This window comes from Odontesthes bonariensis, chromosome 15 (genome assembly GCF_027942865.1).
Source record: "Odontesthes bonariensis isolate fOdoBon6 chromosome 15, fOdoBon6.hap1, whole genome shotgun sequence".
NCBI lineage: Eukaryota > Metazoa > Chordata > Actinopteri > Atheriniformes > Atherinopsidae > Odontesthes > Odontesthes bonariensis.
The window spans coordinates 3,700,774-3,725,262 of NC_134520.1; the positions used below are offsets into that span (position 1 = coordinate 3,700,774).

Genomic DNA, 24,489 nt, shown 5'->3' on the forward strand with positions numbered 1-24,489 from the left:
ATTGTATTCAGTGCTCTACAATATAGTCCAGGTGGGATTGTTCTGCATCGTTCTAATTGTTTAAATTGTTTAAAACTTTTATCATTTATATTTTCAATGAAAAAGTTTTTTTTTAAATCCGTCCATCCATGAAAGGGGGGGATGTCCAAGTAATGAACCTACCGTACCTGCCTCCTCTTCATACACCTGTGTGAATATAAATCATCTAGCTGAATTGTTTTGATCCACTGTCTGAGCTCTCATAATCTTTTTTTTTTTTTTTTTTTTAACAGCAGGCAGCTGGTTTCACCTTCTCCCCCCTTAGAAAGGAAAAAAGAGAAACTAGCTTTGTTCTAAACTAAAAGCTGTGGTGCGTATCGCCTTTTCATGAATGTACGAAGCAGAAAGTCCCTGATTCGGTTCCCAGTGATTCTGTTTTCTGATCATGTTTCCCATGTTTCTCTCTTTAACCACATTCCCTGCTTCCATTGTCACTGTCAAATAAAGGCATGACCCCCTCCCTCCACACACACACACACACCTTCACAAAAAGACTGGCAGTAGACTACATGTTTTCTGCACCCAAATGTACAGTTCTCTGCAAAGGTCCTCCAGGGGAATAATGTGGACTTTGGTTCAATTTTAAAGTCACAAAATCAGCACTTGGGGTTCATTCTTGAATTACCGTAAGGTATGAGCAGATAGATAAGGAGTAGGGCTGGGCGATATGGAAAAAAATGTTATCACGATATGTTTTTCCTTATTGATCGATCTCGATTCTTATCACGATAGTTTTTGCAGATGCTGCCAGTGTGAGAGACATCCTGAAGCTTGAAGAAACAAGAGATTCACTGAAACTTTATAATAAAGTTTAATAACATAAAAAAATGCCTTCCAATAATGAGCACAAAATGCTTTCGCTCATACAGAATAAAAAAAAAACAATTATTAAATAATAATAATCTCAAATATTTGTTGAGGCAGTACAAAACCAAACTAAGTAAACAAGTGGGTCAGACCCTCTGACACATTAAAGTGTTAAACAAAGACAAAATAAATGTAAAAACTAAACCAGTATAATACTATTATACTGGTTTACCAGTATAATACTATTATAATGGTTTACCTCCCAGAGATTTGTTGGAGGTATTGAAAAAAACGGCTAGACCATAGATCGGTGGTGGTGGCAAAGTATTTAATATCATTCAGATGAATTTCCACCTTACGACTAGCCTGGCTGACGCGTCCACAATCTCGATGAGATGGTGGTCTGGGAACTAGGTGTGCATTTTCTCGTATTTGAGGCGTGGTTTACGAATGCCTGGAGCCGTTTATTGGGCGCTACGAATGTCTATCAAATGACGTCAGGTTCTTCCCATGCTGCTTTGCGCGCGATTCATAGCCAATTGTATCACTTATACCAGATGACGACAGAAATTCGACGAGGAAGAAGAAAAAAATGGAAAATAAAAGTAAACTTGCGCTCTAAGCTACTTAAATTGACAACAAAGTAGGCCTATATGCTATATTCTACATGAATTTTTATATTGTAGAGTTGTGAATTTATTTTAATAATGGAGAAATTGAGCAGCCTTGCTTTGTTGTCTACAGTAGTAGATCAACCCTCATCTTACTTTGAAGCTCCCAGCTCCCAGAAGTGACGTCAACGAAGCTTTAGCAGCAGAAAAGCTATCAGGCTTGTGTTGATGATAATAATAAACTCCTGGACTATGTACAAACTTCCAAATGCATCGATTTGTGAGTACAGACCATATTTGTACAACTGTAGAAGTTTGGTGTCATGACATGTGATTTTAGTGTGGTAATTTTGGAGATACTGCCAGGGTCCGTTAGCGCTTGTACTAAGCTATTCGGGATAACTCAGTAACTCAGCTGATGTTCAGCCAATATCGGAAAAACTTCGGGTGGGCTACTTGGCTGGATGTCACGGTTCAAATGACCCCAGGGTGAATCTACTCCGAAACACTTTCTAAGGCTGCATTGAACGGTAACGTTGTGTCCGCTGCCATGTTGGATTAACACTCTACAAGCTTCGGTGTAGCGCATAGACGTCGTCATTGTCTTGCTGCCCCCCCCCCCGTTCTGTGATTGGTTCCCAAACTCTAGCAAAAATAAGGGCGGTGGTTTCCAGGCTGACTTTGCAGTGAGAATGAAATCGAGCGCAAAGCAGCATGGGAATTCCCAGGCTACCTTACGACGGCATTCATCATAAACATGTGGCATCGCCGTCCGAGAAAAGTATTTTCTACTAGGGAGCACGTACCTGGAGTCTAACACTTTGATCAGTTTCCTTAAGCCTTCTTTTTCCACTGTGTTAGGGGCATCATATCTTTAGCGAGGCAATAAGTGATGGCGCTCGTTATAGTTTTGCTCCGCTTTGACTGTTTTTCATACGGGGCAATGGCTGCAAAGCACGACTGGATGGATTGTTGTTTATTGATGCTACCGGGCGACGTGTGTGTGTGTAGCTTAGCTGTGTGTGTGGTGTGCTAGCTTGAGCCCGCAGTGTCACACTCTCTGTGTAGTTAGTGGGGTGGTGCCGTTTCAGGTGATTGAAAAGGTTAGTTGTATTCCCCGTCCTGGCTGGTACTACCCACCGGCATATTTTGCAGACCGGCTTCGCCTGTTCCTGGTCGCTTTTGCCATAACCAAACCATGTCCACACAGCTGACGTGGTGTGACCTTTTTTATCAACAATGTCTTCGAGTAAGGTGTCGCTTTCACGTTCGCCAATAGTTTCAAGGTCCTCAGCTTCAGTTTCGCTCATTTTTTACTTCTTCCCCTTTCTCCCTCTGTCTCACTCTGTTTGCAATGGTAGCCACGCTGCTCGCTCGTGGGCGTGTCCTACCGGCATACAGCAGCCGGCAAACTGATGATACTGGTGTTGTTGGGCGGCACCCAGGCCGACTTTTTTAAATGTCATATCGAATAATATGTCCCAAGCATATTAGATTAGATTAGATTCAACTTTATTGTCATTGCACAGAGTACAGGTACTGAGACAACGAAATGCAGTTTAGCATCTAACCAGAAGTGCAAAAAGCAGTTAAAGTGCAGAGTATGTGCATATGTAAAGTGGGGGGTTGAGAGTTCAGCAGGGTGACCGCTGCAGGGAGGAAGCTTTTCCTGAACCTGCTGGTCCTGGAGCAGAGAACCCTGTAGCGCTTCCCGGAGGGGAGGAGGGCAAACAGTCTGTGGCTGGGGTGAGAGCTGTCCCTCACGATGCTGCGCGCCTTCCGCAGACACCTCTTGCTCTGGACAGCCTCGATGGATGGGAGTGGAGAACCTGTGATGCGTTGGTGAGGATGCTCTCGATGGTGCAGCGGTAGAAGTTCACCAGGATCTGAGGAGACAGATGGGCCTTCTTGAATTGGCCTTCGAAATTGATCAAAATTTTATCGCAAGATCGAATTATCGCCCAGCCCTAATAAGGAGTGGGCTGCACATTGGTGTGGTCTATGGTTCTGTCGCCTCACAGCAAGAAGATTCCATGACTTTTGAATTTTGACCTCCTGACTGGAGTTTGCATGTTCTCCCTGTGCCTGTCGGGGGGGGGGGGGGGGGGGGTTTCCAGGTTCCTCAGTGACTAAACGTTCCGTTTTGGTCATTAGGGGGTATAGAATTGTTCTTTCTGGTAATGACATGAAAGCTGAGTGCTTGTACACGAGCCCTCACAGTCAGGGGAAAGCAATATTTTTTGTTGGTTACCTAAGTGCAGTAGTCCACCTGTTTTTACTTAGATTAACATCCAGTTTATGTTGGGAGGGCAAAAGTTATGGTTTGACCGTCACAAAGAGGGCCAACCTAATCCTCATAGAGAGACTGGAGGACCCAGTTCTCATCTCTTAATTGCGAGTAAGTAGAAGCTTCCAGTTGATGGGAGTCTGTCAGAACATGATAAATCTTCTGCACTTGCAAAGCACCTTTTTTTTTATCTCAACAAGCTTCTATAAAGTGCTCTCCAGTGCCGTTGTCGGTCTACCACTCTCACACACACACACACGCTCCCTTTTCTCCAAGAACACTTTAACATGTGGGGGTTTAACTGGCCATCTTGCGATCAGTAGATAATCCACTCTTCCACCTGAGCCGCGGCCGCCCCTGTTCATTTATTCTCGTGTGTAAACTTTGATGGCTAACTGCTGTGAGAGCCTGATTTTTAGAGTTTGTGGAGTCATCAGTGTTGCTGATGTTTGTTTGTTTTTTTACAAGTCTGGTGTGCTGATTCAGTTTTCGCACTTGTGGTTATATATTTTATAGCACAGCTGACTTGCTTGTAAAGAGAAGGCAGCCACATTCCTGAGCAGACGGAGAGGGAAGTGCAGGTGCCAGTAGACCGACTTTGCTTTTTTTGCTGTAGTTTTCCCATCCACCTCCCGCTGCTTCCTGCCACGGCCTCGTCTCTCCCATCATATGTGTTGTCATTTCTGGTTGGTTTCACAGCTGGCCTCTGCTGCTCTTTACACTTCAGAAAGGAGGGAACATTAACTTTTCATTGGACTGTAGCACTTTCTGCTCAAATAAAGGGGCTCTTGTCCATGTATTTACCTTGATAATTGGTTTCAGTGCACACCCAGCTGTGAAAAAAATGAACATGCCACATCATGTGGCTGTTTTCTTTTTTTCTTTTTCACTTATTTCCTACGGGCCAGTTTCGATGCAGCATCAGCGTGTTCGAGTTTTCATGAATCTGAGACCCAAACTGTTGTCACCACACTGACTCTCACCAATGAACACAATTCTTACACCAAACTCCGCATGATATTTTTTTATTATCGTCCTGTGTATTAGGTTGTGCGACCCCCGAGGATCTGACCACAGAGCGAGCGCATTCCGCGATGGAGAAGATGTTCCAGACCCTCAGAGGTTTGAGCCACGCCAGAGACCACCTCAAGCAGCTGCGCTCCGTCTACACAGCCAGTGATGGAGTCCATCAGGTCAGTGACTCATCTTTTATGTTTACTTTAATCTCTGAACCACCATCACAACACCCACAGCCATTCTTCATCACACAAATAAAAAAAAACGTGGCAGCCTCACTGGGTGGGTAAACAGTTAAGGGCAGGAAGATTGTAAGTCAATGAAAGTTTGACTCTTTTTTTTCGATGTCTTGGTCTAATTCATGGGCGTTAATAAAAGAAAAAGAAAGCTGAGTGGAAGAAATGTCCTTGGAGACTGAATGTAGCTTTATCGGAGGATTTACGACAGCAGGGAGTCCTTGCATTTCTCATTTTGCCCTTTTATTGTTTGTCTCTTAAACCTCTTCGTAGGATGAATTGACAGATTTCTTTTCTTTCTTCCATTACTCACATAAGTCCTTTACCCAGATGCAAAGCAATGACGTACAAAGTCTTATTCTCATTGGGCCTCTTGGAGCTTTAGTGTTCGACAGTTTATAGAGAACATGTCTGAAATGTACTGAAGTGTTGGACTCTTTCCGTCTGTCGTGGCTAATGGTTATCTGTTCTTTCTTTCCTTGTTTTAGAGGGTGCTTTTCTCTTGTTTTTTGGGGGTTTTTTAGTTATCAGTTCATTTCTATCATTCTTTGCCTGAGTTAGCTTTACTGTTTGTACTTGTATTACTTGTAATAGCTTGTTCCTCTTGTGCATTCTGTTTACTTTTGCCTCTGGGCTGTGCCTAACATTCGCATCCCCTTAAAACTCTCGTCAGTACGGCCCTGTTCTATTTGTTTCACGCTGAATCCTTGTATTGCATTCTTTCTTCTTTCTTTTTATTCCTTGCTTTGTGTTTTTCATTTATGCCCCAATTCTGTTCTGCCGGTGGATTGTTATGGACTGAGAAATTCCAGCCTGTCAGCGCCCTTTGCTCTTAGTTTTCTTGTCTCTCGTCTTCTACCTGCCTGCCTCTTGTCTGCAAGCCTGCATTTGGCTCCACAGCTCACTGAGCACACTCTCGTCATGCTATCTTTAAACATTTCAGTCACATAAAGCTCATGAATTTATGTGTAACTCATACAGTTATCCCAGAAATGCCAGTACAGGCCAAGTTTTCAATGGGTTGCAGCTCTCAACTGCACGACAGGTTAGTTTAGCATCCAGAATGCTGCTGTTGTTTGGTTTCTGTTGCAGAAATAAGAAAAGCCTTCCCTGAGAAAGAAGTCGCTTATATGGCAGCGTGTTTTCCAGAACCTTCAGTAGCGCAGTGATAGATGTGCAAGTTTCCTAAGCTGGATGGTCCCCGTCTTCCATGCTTTCCCAAAAAGAATTCCCATTTGATTCATCAGACCACAGCGCAGTTCTCTTCTTTGCCTCCGTCCTTGTTAAAGAAGCTTGAGCCAAGAGAAGGTGGCATTGTTTTTTATCTTGTTTAAGAGTTTTATCTTGTCTATTAATGCAGCAAACTACTCTATGTTCACTTACAGTGGTTTTGGGGAGTTTTTGTGAGCCCTTGCAGGGATTTTCACTGCTGAAGTTTTCGGTGGATTCTTTAAATCTTGCTTTCAACAAAGGAATTTTACCACTCGGTGATGACGCACTGACAGTTAACACTAGGTGCGATCCACATTGAAATGGAAGAAAAGATTAAGCGCTTGCTGCTAAAGGATATTTTAAACACACAAGAATGTGAAAAATGAAGCCATCTGGTTTCACATTTCTTTTGAAATTCAGCGACCAGTGTTAGTTTTTCTAATCATCAAAGAGTTTCAAGGTTGAATTGTATTGCTCAGTCCTCACAATAGTGCACCTGAATCATGAAGAAAAACTGAAAGTCATCTTTCTGTCTAAATGTGTCAGTATGCCAGCGTCACTCATGTTCATGTACATGAGCAGCTTTGTGTTTCCGTTAGGACAGATCTGTCTGTCCGTGTTTCAGCTGGTTTATGAAGACGACTTCAAGTGGAAGGAGAACTGCGTGATAGCCGCGAGCGACTGTCTGTTCTTGAGAATCATCAAGAACATCAGAAATCCATCAGCCTCTCAGCATGAGCCATTTAGGCAGATACCTGTCGGTCAAGATGACTTCCTCAGACTGCAGCTTTTTTTTTTCTGAGTGCAGAGGTCCTCTCCCCTGGCCTCTACAGATTAAAAGATCTTTTTAGGGGAGTCAAGTTGCTCTGTGTTTTTTCTGCGCTTTTGTGTCTAAGTACTTTATTTTTTTTATTTTTGTGCCAGGGAAAGAGTGTCATGTGTGCATGTTGTACTGGGGGGAGCGTGGGTACATGTCACTCCAGTGTCATGGTGTTCTGCATCCTTTCTCCAAATAAACTCCATCTGGAGAGAATACATGAGTGTAACACTTACTGTCACTCTTGTCTGGGTTTTTTTTTTCACTAAGAGTTATGTAAGTTGTTCATTTTATTTCTCACAAAGCCTGAAATATGACTAGCAGACACTGCGGACAGTCAGTGAGATCATATGTTTTCATCCCAGCATGTTCATATAAGGACCACAGAGCCCCGTGCATCCTTGGCTTCAGAAATCAGCCCTTTACTTTTAAGTGGTGACCACCATGCTTAGTTTTTTTTGCGTTTGGGTTGATGTTGCATCTGTTCATCGTATCTATGTTTTATACATTAAGGTGTGTGGTATTGTAGATCAATTAATTTCTTTAAAAAGCTCAACAAAATCATTCCTGTTGCATTCCTGTCGGCTCCAGTTATGCTCTGTTTGTTCAGGTCATAATTTATCATCCCAACAGTGAATAGCAGTCATCGCCACGGAGCTCCATCAGAACTGCAGGTTTCCTGTGTGCGTATTATTCTGTAAGAAACTAAACTGAATAATACATCATTAAATATTAGTGATCAAGGCTGTTATGGCAGGAGTCTGATTCAATATACTGAACTCGGCGGAGATAGAACCACAAGTTGGGAAGATCAACAGCACTACAGAGTCAGGACATTCAGTTTTTTAAATCTATCATCGCCCTAAAGTTAAACGGAAGGGTGGCTTTTCCCGGGCCCCCTCCATTTCGACCACAGATTCCAGGGCAGATTTTAGGCCCCCGTAGAGAGTCTTTACTTTTGGGCCTAACCTGAACCTTTGGGTGAAGCGTGCATCAGCCGCTTGCATTAGCCATGCATTCCCTACATTTTACAGCCGTCCCAGGGATTAAATAAATGTTTTGCTTCTAAAAAATGCCCTGGAAAACTTCTAGGTACTGTTGATCGAAATCCACCTAATGCCACTTTGCCTCACCAAGAAAACAGATACAGAATCTAATCCCTTCACAAATTAAGTATTCAGACCACCTTTTAATATGGATTAAAAAACAGATTGAACAAAAAAGGGGGACTTATGGAGTAATTTGACAAAACAAGGATAGTTTTCCAGTTTTCATGCTATGCTATGCTAGGCTAAACTAAGCCAACTGTCTCCTGGCTCCAGTTTAATGCTTCCTTCAGTTTGTCATGTAGCTCTGTGTGCATGTAAAAGGTCTACAGAGTCGCAAAATGCCCAAACTAAAGCCTTTCAGGAGGGTGGCTTATAGCGGTCAAATTTTTTTTTATAAACCTTTAGATCAGTTTTAACCTCATTCAGCTACTGGAAATGTTTTTATACTTCAGCTAAACTGTCTCTTTTCAAGGAAGAAAATGGAACACAAGCTATTGTTTTCGGGATTTAAATGCGATGCACAGTACAACTTCATTAATAATTTACAATGATTACGCCCATAGACATTTCAGTCTGCTGTTTGCTCTGCTCCATTTGTGTTTTTCAGTCCGTCACTATGTTGTTTTGGAACATTAGTCTGTTCATCCATCTCATTGCCAATAAAAACCTGTGGGGGGAACCTGATACTCACATTTGAAGGTGTGTGTGTGTGTGTGTGTGTGTGTGTGTGTGTGTGTGTGTGTGTGTGTGTGTGTGTGTGTGTGTGTGTGTGTACAAGCATGAATGTGTGTGCCGAGGAATAGTTAAGCACTGCCATTATCATATGACTAATCAAATATTGTTTTTAATATGTGGTTGTTTGAGGTGGGGATTTAATACGACTGCTTTTAGCTTTGTGCATGAAAACAGGTCAGATCTGTTGTTTACAGCTGCCTCACCATTGTGAATCCAAATGCTGTGAATCATTCCTGTGTTTACTCCGGGGCTAGTTGATGCAGACTGACCCATCAAGCGGACTGATGTTGGCTGGGCTAAATATCCGTTTATGTAACTTGGACTCTAGGATTTCCCAAAGAGTGGGAGGCTGTGAGGTGTCAGTTAATGATACATGGAGAGGATGTGGGCAGAAACATTAACATTTAGACAACGCTTTATGAGTAGGTGTGTGCTTTCAATGTTTGACTCAACAGTTTGATAGATGTGGTCAGAGCTCAGTGCTTCCTTGGCAACATCCAAATTCCCTTTTTGCCAAAAACCCTTCATGTGTGTTACTAATTCTGGCCTCATTTTGATCAAGAATGTTATCAAGTGTTCTGATGCTGGAACATATTCAGTATTATTATATAAAGACCTCTGATATTCAAAGTACCCGTATAAGGATCTGCCAAGTCTTATCTGGGTATTTATTGTTCTCTGAGACAGCAAACGTCACTCCCTTGAAGAAAAGAAAAATCTGCCTTCAATTCTTGATCCACCTTTTTGAGGGTGTATAAATGGTAAATTTTTTCTTGGGTAGCTGGGCAGAAAAACTTGAGTCTTTTTTTTTCACTGCAATGAAAAATGTCTTTTTTTTTTCTCCCATGGATAATCTTTCAGAATATTTGAAGGCATTTACGAGGCTTTAGTTGGGGTTCTGGAGTTCAGCTCCTTCAAGGACACATATTTCATAGAAACTCCAGCTTTTCTCTGTCTGACTGAGAGGGAGAAGAAATGATTTGGTGTGATAGTGAAAGCAAAGCGTTTCATAACTGCTGTAGAATGAGGCAGATGCGTGTTTTGATGTGTCATATGATGATGCCAGTATGCTTGTGTTCGTACGCTTAGTTTTCCAGAGGGGTGTTCTATGAAGTAAGTTCAACACCGCCAGGATTTATGCTTTGAATCTTCAGGGCACCACCTACATCCACAGAAAGGTGAGGTCAGTATGTAAGCATAGATTATTTTCCCGAATCAATGTCCAAGCGGTTGAGTTCTGGAGCTAGTCGGACCTGCTCTCCAGCGAGCAGCTGGAGCCAAGATCTTCAATCTGGCTTTTCTTTGTTTTCAGAGAAGATTCTGAAAGACGGTGCTCTTTGCAGACGGCTGAATCTGAAACTCTGAACATAAACTGCACCCGAACAGGTTATGTGTTCAGACTAGGGCTAGGTTTAAAGAGAGCCACCTGTGGAACACTGAAAGCTCAGCATACCTCGCCAAGCCATTCATCTCACTCCGTAGAACCTCAGTCTGAGAAGGACATTATTGTGTTTACCAAATTTCCAACAGATGTTGTGACATTTCACAGCTGCTTTTTACTGTGTGGCCAGAATAATTAAAGACACGAATACATTTAAAGAATCCAGTCGTCATAGAAATTCTGGGCTCTTATTATTATGTAACGTTGTTTGTATGTATTGTGCTGGCAAGTGTTGATCCTTTAGTTGATTTGTCCTCTTTGTCACCCACTCATGAGTGGCCAAAGTGCTGTTTTTAGCCACATTTAATGGAGCAGGATTCCTCTGCCTGGTTGCGGAGGTGTTTAAGCTCCTCTTCCTGAAGTGACTCATGTCAACGGGCTGTTTGCTTGAGCAGAGCTGTTTATAACTGCTGTTTCACACAACCATGCAAGAGCTAAACGCGTTTTCATATGTAGATGTTAAGTGTTGAATTTTACAATTGACATATCATCCACATACACAAACAAAACTTGATTTCGCCATATCTGCGTTGATTGGCGACCATCTTGCCCATTTGTTTGGTGTTTATATTTTACAGGCCACCTACCGTCCATTCCTGCGGCAAATCCTGGAGGAAGTCTTCCACCCAGACCGACATGAATGTCCCGACATCGAACACATGTCCGGAGGCCTCACAGACCTGCTGAAGACTGGTTTCAGCATGTTCATGAAGGTGAGTTGTTGTTGCTGACGAATAAAATGAACTTTTGTAAGTGATGGAGTCAGCTCTACCACATCTTCCGACTACCTGCTGCTGAGGACAGAGCATGGCCTGATTTGAGTACCCTCAGTAAGCTTCCCATGTCTGTACATACAGTAAACATACATCATTGCTCACTGACCCAAGACTCATTCAAGCATAAAATGACACATAACTCAAGGGATGAACCAGTGTTATTGATACATATGACAGACAACTACGCAAAGAACCTATTTTAAATAGTTTGTTTTAAACAGTTTGTTCCCAGCAGCCTGTCGAAAAGACACATCATTTTTCTTTAGTTGCATCTACAAAGAGAATCAAAGATAACAAAGTCGGACAGATGGAAATTTGCATTTCCGCACCAACAAGGTGATTCTCACAGAAAATGTAGCTTAAAACTTTGTGTATCTTAGTATGGTGTGCAGTGTGTCCTTTAAAAGACTTAATAAAAGTGGACAAGTGCAGGACAAAAGAAAATGTCTAAAAAAAAAAGCTAGAGAAGTTGAAAAAGAGCTGAAAGTGATGAGGCTTGACGCGAGACCTAAGAGATGCCGCTCAACATTCAGTTGATCCAGCTACTGTTCACTCAAGCCTCATCAGAAATGGTGTCCTTAGAAGGGTGGCTGCCAAGAAGCCACTCGTACTGAAGATAAACGGAGAGAAAAGGTTAAAGTATTCAAAATATCACAAGAACTAGACTGAAAATCAGTGGTCTTATAAAGGGATGAATACTTCACAGAGCCCAGATAACGTTATTTTCAAAATGTTGACTTTCAACTTTTTAGAATTGTACAAACTCTGTATTTGTCCTTATTTACTGTTTATTAAACGTGTCTATAAATGGCTGCACCTGTTTTCCCATGTTTCCTGGCAATATATCAGAAAATATGGGCTCGCTCAACACGTTTGCACAGTGTTGTAAATTGAAGCTAAAGCACCACATCTGGACTATTTTCACAAAGATCACGGTTTATAGGACAAACAGCCACATGTCTCAACATGGAGTCTCCACCTGCTTCTTTTCAAGGTTCTGTGCTAGATGAATGCGGCAGCCTCCCTACCGATAAAAGCTCCCATATCATTCTGCTCTTCATGCCAACCATTCACAACCATAAACAAAGGCTTTTCTCGAGTGCCCATTTAATTCAACAAATACTCTAATTAGGAGAAATACACTGAACATTTTGTGTCCACAAAACACTTTCTTAGCTCGTAGTCAATTTCAACACAACTTAGGAGTTGTTTTTGATTTAAAGAATCTTTTTATTTATTTTTTTTCTGGTACAAACGCGATGCGGGTACCTCTTTTTACACTTTTGTTATTTAAAGGTTTAGAAGCTGCAGTAGATGCAATGACCTGAATATTTTAGCTGTGGCAAAATTTGGCTTTTTATCCAGTGCAAATGTAATTTTACTCCTCTGGATGAAGTACATCCACCACATTGCAGCTCACTAACAGCAGTCTGATTATCCCACATCTGGACCTTCTTACAATGATGATTCCCCAGGGGGAGGCATTAGATAGCTTGTGTAACTATGGCCTAGTTTTTGCACAAATTAAGTACCTTGGCCCATGAACCACCAACTCAGGCAGACTAAACCCATAAACCTCGGGGTGTTCTATAGGAGCACAGAGCACCCATTTTATCCAGTAAAGCATTCCTATAAAACATATTTTTAACCACTTGCCTCACTGTGAAAACAATTTATATGGTTAAACACACTGGACCCTGTTGTCTGGAATATGACCCACTAAAGGTCTGTACAGTGTCGTCTAAAACTGTCTCTGACCAAATTGTTTGTGTGTCTGCTGTGCCTTGTGTCTTTGTTTTAAACACAGTCTCAGTCGGATCTAGTTCCTGCTCCGACGGCTGAATTCAGCCGTAGTTCTTGTGTATAACCGCCACCGGCAAAGGTTGGACACTTTATGCAGCGCGGGTTACTTACCATCACTATTGATGTGTCGTGAGAAGTTATTGACAGTTGTTTAGAAGTGTTTCGGGTGTTAGACGTCAGTGGATCGGGACCTGTTTACATTTTTACTAAGCTGTTTAACAAACTTGAAAATCTACCTGAGAAATCCACATCAGCTGTGATCCTGAAGATAATTACGGTTTCCTGCATGTGGGTCTTCCCTCAGTGAATCACATGCGTGTGGGTCAGTTACATATAAACACCGCAGCGGATTGCGCACGGTTAGCAACTAAGTGAGTTTTAAATCAAATCTGGATAAAATTATGAATCAATGTTCTTTTAAATCTTATATCGACAATGGATGGTGCTGGACTCATCTTATTGCATTCATTTAAGTAAAGAAGTTAGAGATCCCAGCATGAAATGGAACAAAAAAAATGATAATATTAAAGTTTGAGAAAAGCAGACGTTCATCTCAAAACTAAGCTTGTCACATCAAACCCCTCGGCCAAAGAAAAAGATTAAAACCATCAACAAGTAAATAAAAGTAGGTATAAAAAAACATCTAAATGTAAGCAGTGTTCTCTGCTCCCAGTTACTAGGGGCTTGTCAGCACAACACCCTGACTTACAAATCAAAGATCAGTTCAAATACACCACACTAACATCTCAAACATGAGTTCCTTTTCTCCAAAGCAAACTGCTTATGTTAAATTTGCAAACACACACTGCCGAAATGAAAGACTTAATTACCTTTCAGCTTTACACTAAGTTACCAACATTGTTGAATTGGGCAATTTCACCCTCTCATAATAGCTATGTCCTGCCATAAAATTCTGCCAAGATATCAAAGTGAGGTGAGCACATCAGTCCAGCAGTCACAGTGGTGTATCAGCGCATCTGTTAAAATTTGTTCATTCCTAGCCATCTCGTGTACAATTTTGTGAAACCACAAGGCGAAAAATTAGGCGGGTACTGGTGGTGATCCTCCACTCTCTATCATCATGGCTCTGCACGATATCAGTCCACAGTGTTATGAAGCCGATCTCCTTGCTGTTTGCATGCCATGCTAGCTGGATCTAAAGTTCACTAACCCTCAAAGTGTTCTGTATTTCTGCACAAATATAACGGAATACATCATTAGATTTTCAAGTATATTCTGAAACAAGATAAAAAAAAAAAAAACATTAATATGAACTATAATATGTAATTTATTTGTTGAGCAGAATGATACAGTATTGCGTGCTGTGTAAGTGGATAAGTAAGTGAACCCTTTCTTTGGGTAGTTGGTGTGACCTTGTTGTGAAACTAAACGTTTCCAGAAACTGTTGATCAGTCCAGAACATCTGCTTTCGACAAAAAAATGACTCATTCCTCCACTTAGAGCTTAAACACTGGGATATCGGTCTTTTTCCTCACACGATCTGCTCAATTCTGGTCTTCTAACATATCTACTGGGTTAAGGATGAGATTCAAGATTCAAACCAGTGAACCCTCTTGCTGCGAGGCAACAGTCCTGATCACCACTCCACCATGCAGGCCTATCGTGCAGCTCAGACTTCGATAAATCCCTGTGCGTTATATAAAATGAGACATCTACACGCACCTTATTGTCATATCATTGATTAAAATCTCCTAGTCTCTAGTTTAACCTCGAGATAAATGGCTTATCCTGGAGTTTTACACACTTTCGCCTTGCCAGACACGGAATGGACGAAGATTCAAAAAGTGACAATGATAGATATCATATGCATCACATCATATTTTGTAATATTTTCACCAGGCAAACCTACATCATAAAAAGACATTTTGAAAAAAGTGTAGTACTTAGTCATATTTTTAATCAATGTTTTCTGACAAATTTGACTGTTAGCAGTACCTGTCCATAAACAAGAATCTCGCCACTTTGAATCCTCGTGCAAGTTGAATGGGTTTATAGTAGTCACCTCAGTTTCAATGTCAAAGGGAAAATCTGCAGCCAGAAGCTTGTTTTTTTCCGAGTCACTGTTTTTTTTTTAATATCTTTTAGACAAAAGCAAGTCGCTTCCAGCAGAATGATTTTTTTTAATTAATTTGCCATCAGATCTTTTAATCAGCGTTGTCCCTGTTATGTGTATTTTTTTTTTCCGCCTTTACGTACTGTGCAGCACATTTCAGCTCGCAGCCCTTCCCTTCCCGTCTACCTCATGGCAGTGCACATGGGTCACACACTGTATCTATAGATCAGCACAGGTGGATATGTGCTCTCACATGCAGTTGCCATGTCTACGTACCAACGAGTCGATCCCGAGATTCAACGTTACATGAGCAGAATAGACTAAAAACCATTAGTTCACACCTTACTGACGGAACACATGTTGAACCATCCCTGACACGCCTCACCCCAGCTGGCTGCCGCTTCACGTGTACAGCCACTCTTGCCTCGAGCCCACCCCCTGTAGCTCTGATTGCTTGGTTAGCTCTCACAGGCTTGCCCTGCCTGCCCCTCAGCCAATAGCGCCGTAGCTTATTTCCCGACAGCCAATTACACTCAGCAGAAACATCAGACATTACCTTGCTGTTAAAGGAGCATCTTTACAGTTTACCAAACCTCTGAGTCTGTGGGAGATTTATCACAAAGGGAATGGGGAACATTTGTTTATGTGTCTTCATGTGTTGTGTAAGCAGGTGTGTGTGTGTGTGTGTGTGTGTGTGCCTGTTTTCATGTCCACGTGTCAGCCATCACTACAGCAGTGTCAAGACTCTTCTCTAAGCTCTGTTTGCAGCCCCGACGTCCGTTGAGTCCTCTGTCCTCAGTATCAGAGGTGTCCAGATGAGCAATAACTCAGCAACAATTCAGACAGAGAAGCACACATTAGAAGATGGAGAGGAGGTGATACAAAGTGTTCCCTGGCCAAAATGGGTTGTTTATCAAGGAGTGATCTAATAAAAGAGGCAGATTTAACAAGTCTGATGGCTTTAAAAAAAAATCCCAATCACAATGTCCCATCTTAAACCCAGGTGAGCCGTCCACATCCCGGCGACAACCCTCTGCTCTTCCTCTTCCTGGTTGGTGGAGTTACCCCCTCAGAGCTTCGTCTTATCAAAGAGACCGTCAACACACACAAACCAGGAACCCAGGTGAGTTTGGCAGCAGAGATGCTCTTTTTTTGTTTTCAGACGACGAGGGCTGCTCCCAACTAAAACTTTTCCTGGTCGACCGGCAGTCTCGGTTTACAGCAAATTTGTTGCACTGTTGTGATAGATATATTTAGGGTTTCCCACACATCTTATCCGTCTATGGTGCTTGACTATCTCTCTCTCTCTCACACACACACAGAAACTGACACACACGTACACTTCACATCCCTCTCTGCCCTCTTAAGCCAAGCTCACACTGCAGGACATTCATTGTATTTTTTGGTAGATGTAGCCACCAATTCATCGCTCTGATCTTTATCAAGCAGTGGTGGCAGGTGCGTGGTTAACACTACAGTATTATGTAACGTTATGTTTCCTGTTCACCAGCTACTTTAACACTCCTGCTGCTGTCACGTCACAGAATGAGTGGAGCATGATGACGTTAATTCATGGAGGGAATAAATCCACTTCATAAATATTTGTTCTTCTGACACCAGAGGTCCGTTTCACAAAGCAGGTTTAGTGAAAACTCTGAGTTTATTGACCCTGAAATGTGGGAAACTCTGAGTTTTCCGTTTCACAAAGGGAGGTAACTCAAACCTGACCGTTAGAGGTGGCGGTGCTGGGCAGCACCCGTTTTACGGGCATCTGCCTTCTTTCTGTTGGCTCAGTAGAAGTCTGTGTTAGTTTAAATAGGCTTAATTATTTAACAGAACATGATATAGATGAGAAGACATTTATGTGTGTGAAAACAGCATTATGCTGGGGATAAAACAACTGCACAGTGAAGTAGCCACTTAATATTTACTTTACAGTGTAAAACATGATCAAAATGAGGTACCTCCATGCCGAGGTCTCACCTGTTTGAACAATGTTTTTATATTTCATCTTAAACTGCTGCCAAGTGCGCTTCTCCCCCGCGAGATTGCACCTAACTGAAATAAATGAATGGGTTACCATTTAAGCAGTTTTCCCTGTAATATTATTGTGATTGCAAAGGACTACATTTAAACTTACACTTTTGCTGCTGCAGCAGTGTAGCACTTCTTTCTAAAAACGTATTGAAACTCGCCGTATGAGCGCAATAAGATTTCCAATTTGAGGTTCGTGAAAAATGTAGCCCCTCCTCTTCCCCGTTGCCATGGTGACTAGACGAATCGGGGCTCCATTGATGCTGGCTTTTTAAAGTTGTGGCGCACACGCAAAACTCAAGGTGAACTTACTCAGAGTTGACTCAAATCAGCGTTTCTGGAACCGAAAACTCAGAGTTTTCTATCTCAGAGTAGATCGACTCAGAGTTCGGGAATAGACTCAGAGTTTGTTGAACCTACTTTGTGAAACGGACCCCTGCTCTCTACTTTATCCTAAAACCTGTGAGTGCAGGACGCTATTGATATTGAACCGAACTGAATGATGTCTCCAGCCATGAAAAATAAAAATAAAACGACTGCATACGAGTGCATAAGCTCTGACCCACATACACAGGTGTCATCTGATCTTTACACGTATTGATGCCGTAATTGCATGCGCAGGATTTTGTGCCTGCCTGCCTGTCTGCCCGTGTGTTTGGGTGGTCTAAGTGCTTGTTTCATATGCAGTCCACACTGACAGACAAAACATGCAGATGAATGCGTTTTCTTTGGCTGACAGGAGGGTGAGGAAGACTGAAGGGGACATCAGGCTGGGTGATGCGGGTTAGTCTTAATAAAAGGCTTTGAGAAGTAGGCCAGAGGCAATGAAAGGCGTGGCGAAGATCAAAGTCATCCACCTGTAATCAGGAGAACTAAATAAAGATGAGCTTATACAATAACCTGATGGCCCACCCACACTCTAAACATACATACGTGTCCGACACACCGTATACAAGTATATGCCTATATACACAAAAACCCCATACCAGATGTTCATGTGCAGTTCCACTAAAAAAGGAACTGCAAAGTCTCGGTCTTGCTCTTAGGCAAAGTTCCTCTGAGACGTGCTCGCTCTGCCACAACAAACAGGCCTGTTGCCAATTTTCGGTGCTGACCTAGAGTTAAAGCAACACTGCTGTGGGGAAACAGAGCTCCTCTGTTCCACAGTGTTAGAGGACTGGAGATCTTATTGAACTTCAGGACTACAGGAGCCATATATCAACTAAAACTGTGCAGTCTGGTACTCATTCTACTCCTGGATACATGTATACATCAAAGTAATAATATATATACATGTAAAGCTTCCAGTCTTTTATACTGGTGTAAAAATATGTTATCAGACACTCACATTAAACCTTTTGTTAAAGGGTATTCAGAAACTGTTGCAAGAGACTTTTTAGTGTCAGAATGTGCACCATTATTTGCTTTTTACATGTCCTTTTCTTACAGTGTGGTAGTAGAAATATGCATGATATATACTTATATAGAGAGCTGTCAGGCTTTAGTGTGGATAACGTTTATTTTTTTAGTTAATGACTGACAAAAAAGAACAGTAAAAGGAAAAGTTTTTTTTTTTAAACATGGACCTTATTTCTGGCAGCTGTGAACTAACAGTGCGATAGTACGCGTCCATTCATTCATTCGGCTTAAAGTATTGGTGAAATAAATACTGGCTGCTTCACGCTGGTTTGTTTGAGGAAGTCGGGGGTGGGGATTCCCAAAGACGTAGCGGGGAGTGTGCGTTGGCTGTGTTTTCCGCACTGGAAACTAGTTCCCAAACCGACATGAGCAAAACAAGCCTTCTGTGTTGATTTACACAGTCATTTGCACTCGATGTGAAAGTACACCACTCACACAGTAATTAGAAGGTAAATCAAGTAAATTAATTCACGCTGGGCGAAATATTTCGATTGGCGACGCTAGCATGTATGTATTACGCGCAACCAAGCAGTGGTCAGTGCTGTGAGATTCGGACAATGCCTGGTTCGCCAGGAAAACGCTCCCACACACTTATTTATGTCTCGGGAATGCGGGGATACACTTCATTTGGCCTGGGGGTGGCATATCCCTTTAACTCTGCAGCAGAGGATACATTTGTCTGTTTCCAGCCACAGAAATCGTCTCAAATTAAGAGTCCGCATCAATGTTTGCCAGAGTACAAGTACCCGACATATCTGAACATCAGCTGCTGGCAGGCCACTGTGTGTGAGTCAGGCCTTCATGATCAAACTCCTGCAAAGAAACTATTACTGATTAAGAGCAAGAAGAAGAGAACTGTGTGGACAAAGAGACGCCAAAGCCCCTTTCAGACACATGCAACTAAATGTGTTTGTGTTATTTCTGAGTGAGCACTCTGGTGCTTTTCGACTTTTATCTGAAATCAATGAGAGAAAACTGTTTCTAAAAGAGTTTGAGCTGCAGCTGACATTATTCTCAACTAACTTCAACATTCTGTATTTTCTTTTAAGCTAAATATGAATTTCTAGGTGTGAGATAGCTGTCATTCTTACAGAGTTGTGTGTGGAGACCGTGTCCTCAGGTGAGGTAAAAGTTGAATGGGTTTATGGGGTTTTTGTTCAAAAAGAACAGCTCGTTGTCACTATGTTCTCCACAACCACAGCCTGCATGGCACACTATTATTATGATGGTTTTCCCCATTCCTTTCACAGGCATGTCAGAATGAAGTGTGAGGACCATTAAGGCCATTAAGGCTGCTTTCTCATTGGATGTGGTGTGAGCTGCACTCGCCAGGGAGCAAAGGCGCAGACCAAAAAGAAGCTCCGACGTTAACTTTAGCTGAGGAGGAGGAGGAGGAGGATGAAGCCCATTCATATTATGTACCTCATGTCTAAAGAGCTCAAGAATGGGCATCGTCCTCGAGGAAATCTGTACAATATCTTCCCAAACAGTGTGTGGCATGCAGTATTTTGCTCTTTTATTCACTCCATGGCTCCATGATGTCAGTTCAGCTTTGATGTGCAGAGTATCGTTCTGTAGTTTTGTTGAGAAAGCACAAAGCTCCTTTGTCTCTTCTTAGTGCAGCAGTTGCCCAACTTTCAATCTGTTTTCACTGAAACTTGTTGAAGTGATGCTCAGCCTAATGTCTCACTTTGGAGTGAAAACACTTTGAACCCCTGAAGCCTTGTCAGGTGAATGGAAAAGGTCTGTGCTGGCAGTTTGCCTCTTTGCATAGGGGGAAAGAAAACAAACCGCCCAGCTTGAGTCCTGAGTGAATTCTAAAGCTCTTTTCAGACATCCACCTTAAAATGCAAACGTGATGGGAATTCTGCATGTTGACCCCACGTCGGAATAAGCATCCTTCATTTTTACACGTTAGTTCAACAATACGTTGCCAGGATTCAGTCCTCACCGAGAGCTTGTGACAGACGTGAAAAAAGAAAAACAAACCGCTCTAAAATCCTCACCGTCTTAGCAGAAGTGATTAAATCAAATTAGCGACACATGCCGGCTGGCTCCTGATTTGTGCACCTTGTTGACTGCCAATTTGTATATTGCTCACTGCGACATTCATGTCTGCTTAAATTAAAAGTGTCAAGTTACGCACTGCCATATTTTAACCCCGAATGGGTGTGTTTTTTTTGCTCTGCCCCAGGTGCTGGTTCTCTCCACCCGGTTACTAAGACCGACGGATATCCCCGAGCTGCTCTTCACCACCCAGAGACTGGTGCCTGATATTGGCGTCTAAAAAGCCTTCACGTGGGAAAAACACAAGCACGAACATGTGCTCTCAGACAGACACCACGAGCCTCTGGACACCCGGGTGCGAGTCAAGAAATTAGATGGCGTGTTTGAAGCTGCGAAGGGGAAATTGAGGAGGCGGCGTGCGAATGAAGCAACATTCCTGTCCTGTGTGTCGACGATCAAAAGTCACCTCTCTTAACACGGAGTGTAGAATTCCAAAGTAATTGTTAAATATAAAACAATAAAGTCAGATGCTTTTCAGACGTCCGCATGTGTTGCCTTTTGTTTGTACAGTGCACGGGGGCTCGGTTGTTAGCCGTTTTTCAGACACTTGTGTGAACTTATTACAGGTGTGGCTGAGGGAATACACAGTCCCTTCAAACATTATTCCCTCACCACATACAGTGAAAAAGAAGTTCACACCGCCTGCCAAGGCTGGAAATTCGCTCACACCTACACTGGATTCCCACCTCCGCTGCCTTCACTTTCTCTGGCATGAATCACATCAGCTTCAGCTCAGTAAATTCACCCACCTCCACAACCTGTGATTCTGAACGAGGGTCTTCCTCATTTAGTCGAACAGATTTACAATCCAATGAATCTGCTCCTTAGTGCCTGACGGATATTAACAGAAGCTCCAGGACCTGATTAGGTTCCAAGTTGCAGATAAATGTAACGTAATCAGACGTACAATAAGGTTTTGTTAGAAAAGCGCTTAATATCATTTTCTCCCCATTTGCAGGGGATTCAATTCACAGAAGAATCCCTGAGAAAACTACATTAGCTTTGAGAACATGAAACGTTTCAGTGGTGTCGACTCCACTTTACTCATTGTTTAATTGAATAGATTGTCCGAGGTCGAGCAATGCAGCGTACCTTTAGCCAGATCACAAGATTCAGAAAGCGGCTGTACAGGCGTCGCTCTCTTGTCTTTGTGCTATTCATTGTTGCCAGGATTGTTCAAGGCCTTTTATTCATGGGGTCAGACAACCTTTTTCTGCGTGCGTCATCCCTTCACAGGGGGAGTCTTAAGACTCCCAAGGACATCACACAGACTCAAAACCGTTTTTGGACTTGCAATGTTTTTTTTGTTAGATAAATGACATGTTTGACTACTTGTTTGATGGAGCTTCCAGCTACAAAAACAAAACCAAGACATTTCCATTTAAATCATTTTATTGTGCACACGTGACTTTGTAACAAATAAATACCAATAGGCCCTTTGGACTATTCCTTTTCATAAAGTGCATCAGTGATCATAACACATGCTACATCCTGTGTCTGCTGCCCCCACTCAACCCCACCTCCCCCAATCTCATCATGGACAGTGATGATTCTGAAAAATCTGATAAAATACATGTACACACAGACACTGCAAATGTTGACGTAACAGAGACCGAGCAGACACTCTGCTCCACAAACCCCTGGCTTAAGTGGGTGGTATATTGCCAGCATTTAGCAGAACCGTGCAGCAGCAGTTTGAATAAAAACAGCCACAGCTAAAAATAAGCAGTCCTTCAGAGCGGCTGTTGCCAGGAGAGCTTGATTTACACTTTTTAAATACAGAGTTTCTGGTTCTTTCAGCCTCAGTCAACTGTCTCGGTGCCCTCAGGTGTCTTTTCTGCTCCCGAGCAGATGAACGTCGTCACTGCACCTCTGTACATGCCATCTGACATGACAGACTCCTGGCCAGCAGGAGGCCATTACCTCCATAAAGATTCCTCTGCCTCCTGCAGTAAAGATGCTAACACCATTCATCTCACACTTGCCTCCCCTCAGACTGGTACAGGAATTTAGTAGAGAAGTATTCATCTTCTCCGTCCTCGTTGCTCTGTGGCCACTCTGGACCACTTTAAAATTGCCGTTCTTCACACCGAGGTGACGGTCCTAACTTTAGCCGACAGCGCCTGCTTAAATCGCCTCTTCAGGTCTTGCATATTGGGAGACTTTGGTCGAGGGATGAGGGGCGAGCGCCTCTTCTCCGTGGCAGCGCTGGCAGAGGTGTGGGAGGAGCCAGAAGGAGTGGGTGGCTGCTTGGCTAGCTGGCAGCACAGCCTGTGGAAAGCCCCGTGCACCTGGTTGTAGTCCTCGCTGGCAGACACTTCATAGAAGGAGCAGCCCAGCGTGCCCGCCAGCAAAGGGCCCTGCTGGGAGTCCACGCGCCTCAGGTGCAGCAGGTCTGCCTTATTGGCCAGCAGGATTACAGGAGGCATGTTGGCGGCGCCGGTACGGACAACCAGCTGGTGCAGCTGATCGACCAAATCGAAGCTGCGGCGGTCTGTCACCGAATACACAAGCACCACAGCGTCAGCCCACTGGATGGAGCGGGTCACATGGTCAGGTATGCTGATACCATTATCAGTCATCTGAGGAGGAAAGAAAGGGAGAATGATTAAATCACTTTCCTCAAGGAGGCTCATTCAGCATTTTTTCTTTTGACTAAACTTTAAATTAAGACTGAACCAGTTTAAATGTCGTCTGACTTTCTGCAACTTAACTTCTGTAATGAATGGAACGCTCACTGAGGCAGACAAGAGCTATAAGATTACTTCTGCAGAACAGAGAGGTGTGGGCGACTGAGAAGTCTGGATCTGGACCAGGGTATCATTTACCCTGGCCCCAGACAGCCATTAGCCTAAATGGGAGATTAGACAGCCCGAATAAGGGCTTCCTTCAGGAGGAAAAAGACGAGAGGAAAAAAAAAAAAAAAAAAAAAAGGGTTCAGTTTTGGATCAGCATCGAGTCAAGAAGTTCTTACATATTTTAAAAGGCACTGAATTAGATTGTACCATTTGTCAGTTCTTTCACAGATTTTCCGGTTAAACCCCACGAGCGGTGCTACTTTACAGTCCGCCATAACAAAAGCAACTACACGGTCTGGTTTGTGTCTGAGGAGAAGGAGCACCCACCTCTGCACCGGGAGTGTCCTGCACCTGGATGGTGACCTGTTCTCCATCAAGCTGGACTTCTCTGGAGTACAGATTACCTGCACACACACAAGAGGAAGAAAGAAAAAAAGATCAACTTCAGCACTTTTTATTTTAGCAATTTTTTGCAAGAGCCTTTAACCTTTTTCTATCATACAAGCGTCTACTTTCACTTACCGGCATTTCGCTCATAGTCTCCGATGAAGCGCCTCGTTAGGAATCTCACCACGAGAGCTAAAATGGAAAAAAAAAAAAGCGATAAGTATGAGGACATTACAACCACACAATTCGACCAAATATATCGCTCTACTGCCATGCTGTAAAATTAACTATGGCGCGTGTAATTCATCCATTTTCTTACCTGTTTTGCCCACTCCGCTACCTCCAATAACAGCTATTTTAATGACCCGGTTATGGGCGGGATATTCAGGCGCTGTACACTCCGCAATGGTCGTCATGTTGTGGATGAGTCTCATTGTTTTCACGTATATCAGATCCGTCGTAAAAATGAGAAAAAATGTGAAGGAAACGAAGACAAAAGAATCTCTTGTCCAAACCTTTAGCCTCTCTAGGAAAAAAAGCTTTCAGGTGATACGGGTGAAGTCAGCCTGGTGTAACTCCAAAGGAGAAGGTGGAGAAGTGAAAGCTCGAGAAGAAAGAGGCAACAATTCGCTAAGCTCCGACTGACTGTGGCTGAAGAGGGGCGCACGCGGTATTTATAGTGCTCGAGCGGTGCTCACATCTGATTGGCGGCTGCTGCTGCCCCGTTTGCTCGTGCGCTCCCGCCCACACGTGGATATTCTGGAGCAGAAATGCTTTTGCAGCAGGTGGGAACTGACGCTGTGAGTCCTGACAAAACAGGCTTTCTTTTGGAAGCGTAGAGCAGGGGAATGAATAGTTTACCATTTACAGTGAGATTTGA

The 24,489-nt window shown here is 42.9% G+C and overlaps 2 protein-coding genes across 2 annotated transcripts in view; one reads left to right on the forward strand and one right to left on the reverse strand.

Annotated features, from left to right (window-relative positions):
* Nucleotides 1–20,907, forward strand: part of scfd2 (sec1 family domain containing 2) — a 102,848-nt gene extending 81,941 nt beyond the window's left edge. The window contains exons 6-9 of the mRNA XM_075484702.1: nucleotides 4,792–4,937; nucleotides 10,830–10,964; nucleotides 15,908–16,027; nucleotides 20,552–20,907. Of these exons, the coding sequence (XP_075340817.1) occupies nucleotides 4,792–4,937; nucleotides 10,830–10,964; nucleotides 15,908–16,027; nucleotides 20,552–20,644 (494 nt within the window). The 3' untranslated portion in view covers nucleotides 20,645–20,907. The remainder of the gene's footprint in view (nucleotides 1–4,791; nucleotides 4,938–10,829; nucleotides 10,965–15,907; nucleotides 16,028–20,551) is intronic.
* Nucleotides 20,908–21,798: 891 nt separating this feature from the next.
* On the reverse strand, nucleotides 21,799–24,252 carry rasl11b (RAS-like, family 11, member B). Its single transcript, XM_075486196.1, has 4 exons — nucleotides 23,929–24,252; nucleotides 23,745–23,801; nucleotides 23,550–23,626; nucleotides 21,799–23,006 (listed from the first exon to the last, which is right to left on the reverse strand). The coding sequence occupies exons 1-4, from the start codon at nucleotides 24,041–24,043 to the stop codon at nucleotides 22,509–22,511; spliced, it is 747 nt and encodes a 248-aa protein (XP_075342311.1). The 5' UTR covers nucleotides 24,044–24,252; the 3' UTR covers nucleotides 21,799–22,508.
* Nucleotides 24,253–24,489: the final 237 nt, after the last annotated feature.

Excerpts from the sequence above, each read along its gene's own strand:
- rasl11b (XM_075486196.1), bottom strand. The coding sequence starts at position 24,043 with ATGAGACTCATCCACAACATGACGACCATTGCGGAGTGTACAGCGCCT. Across the intron at positions 23,802-23,928 it reads TAGCGGAGTGGGCAAAACAG|CTCTCGTGGTGAGATTCCTA; the intron begins GTAAGAAAATGG and ends TTTCCATTTTAG. Across the intron at positions 23,627-23,744 it reads AGACTATGAGCGAAATGCCG|GTAATCTGTACTCCAGAGAA; the intron begins GTAAGTGAAAGT and ends GTGTGTGTGCAG.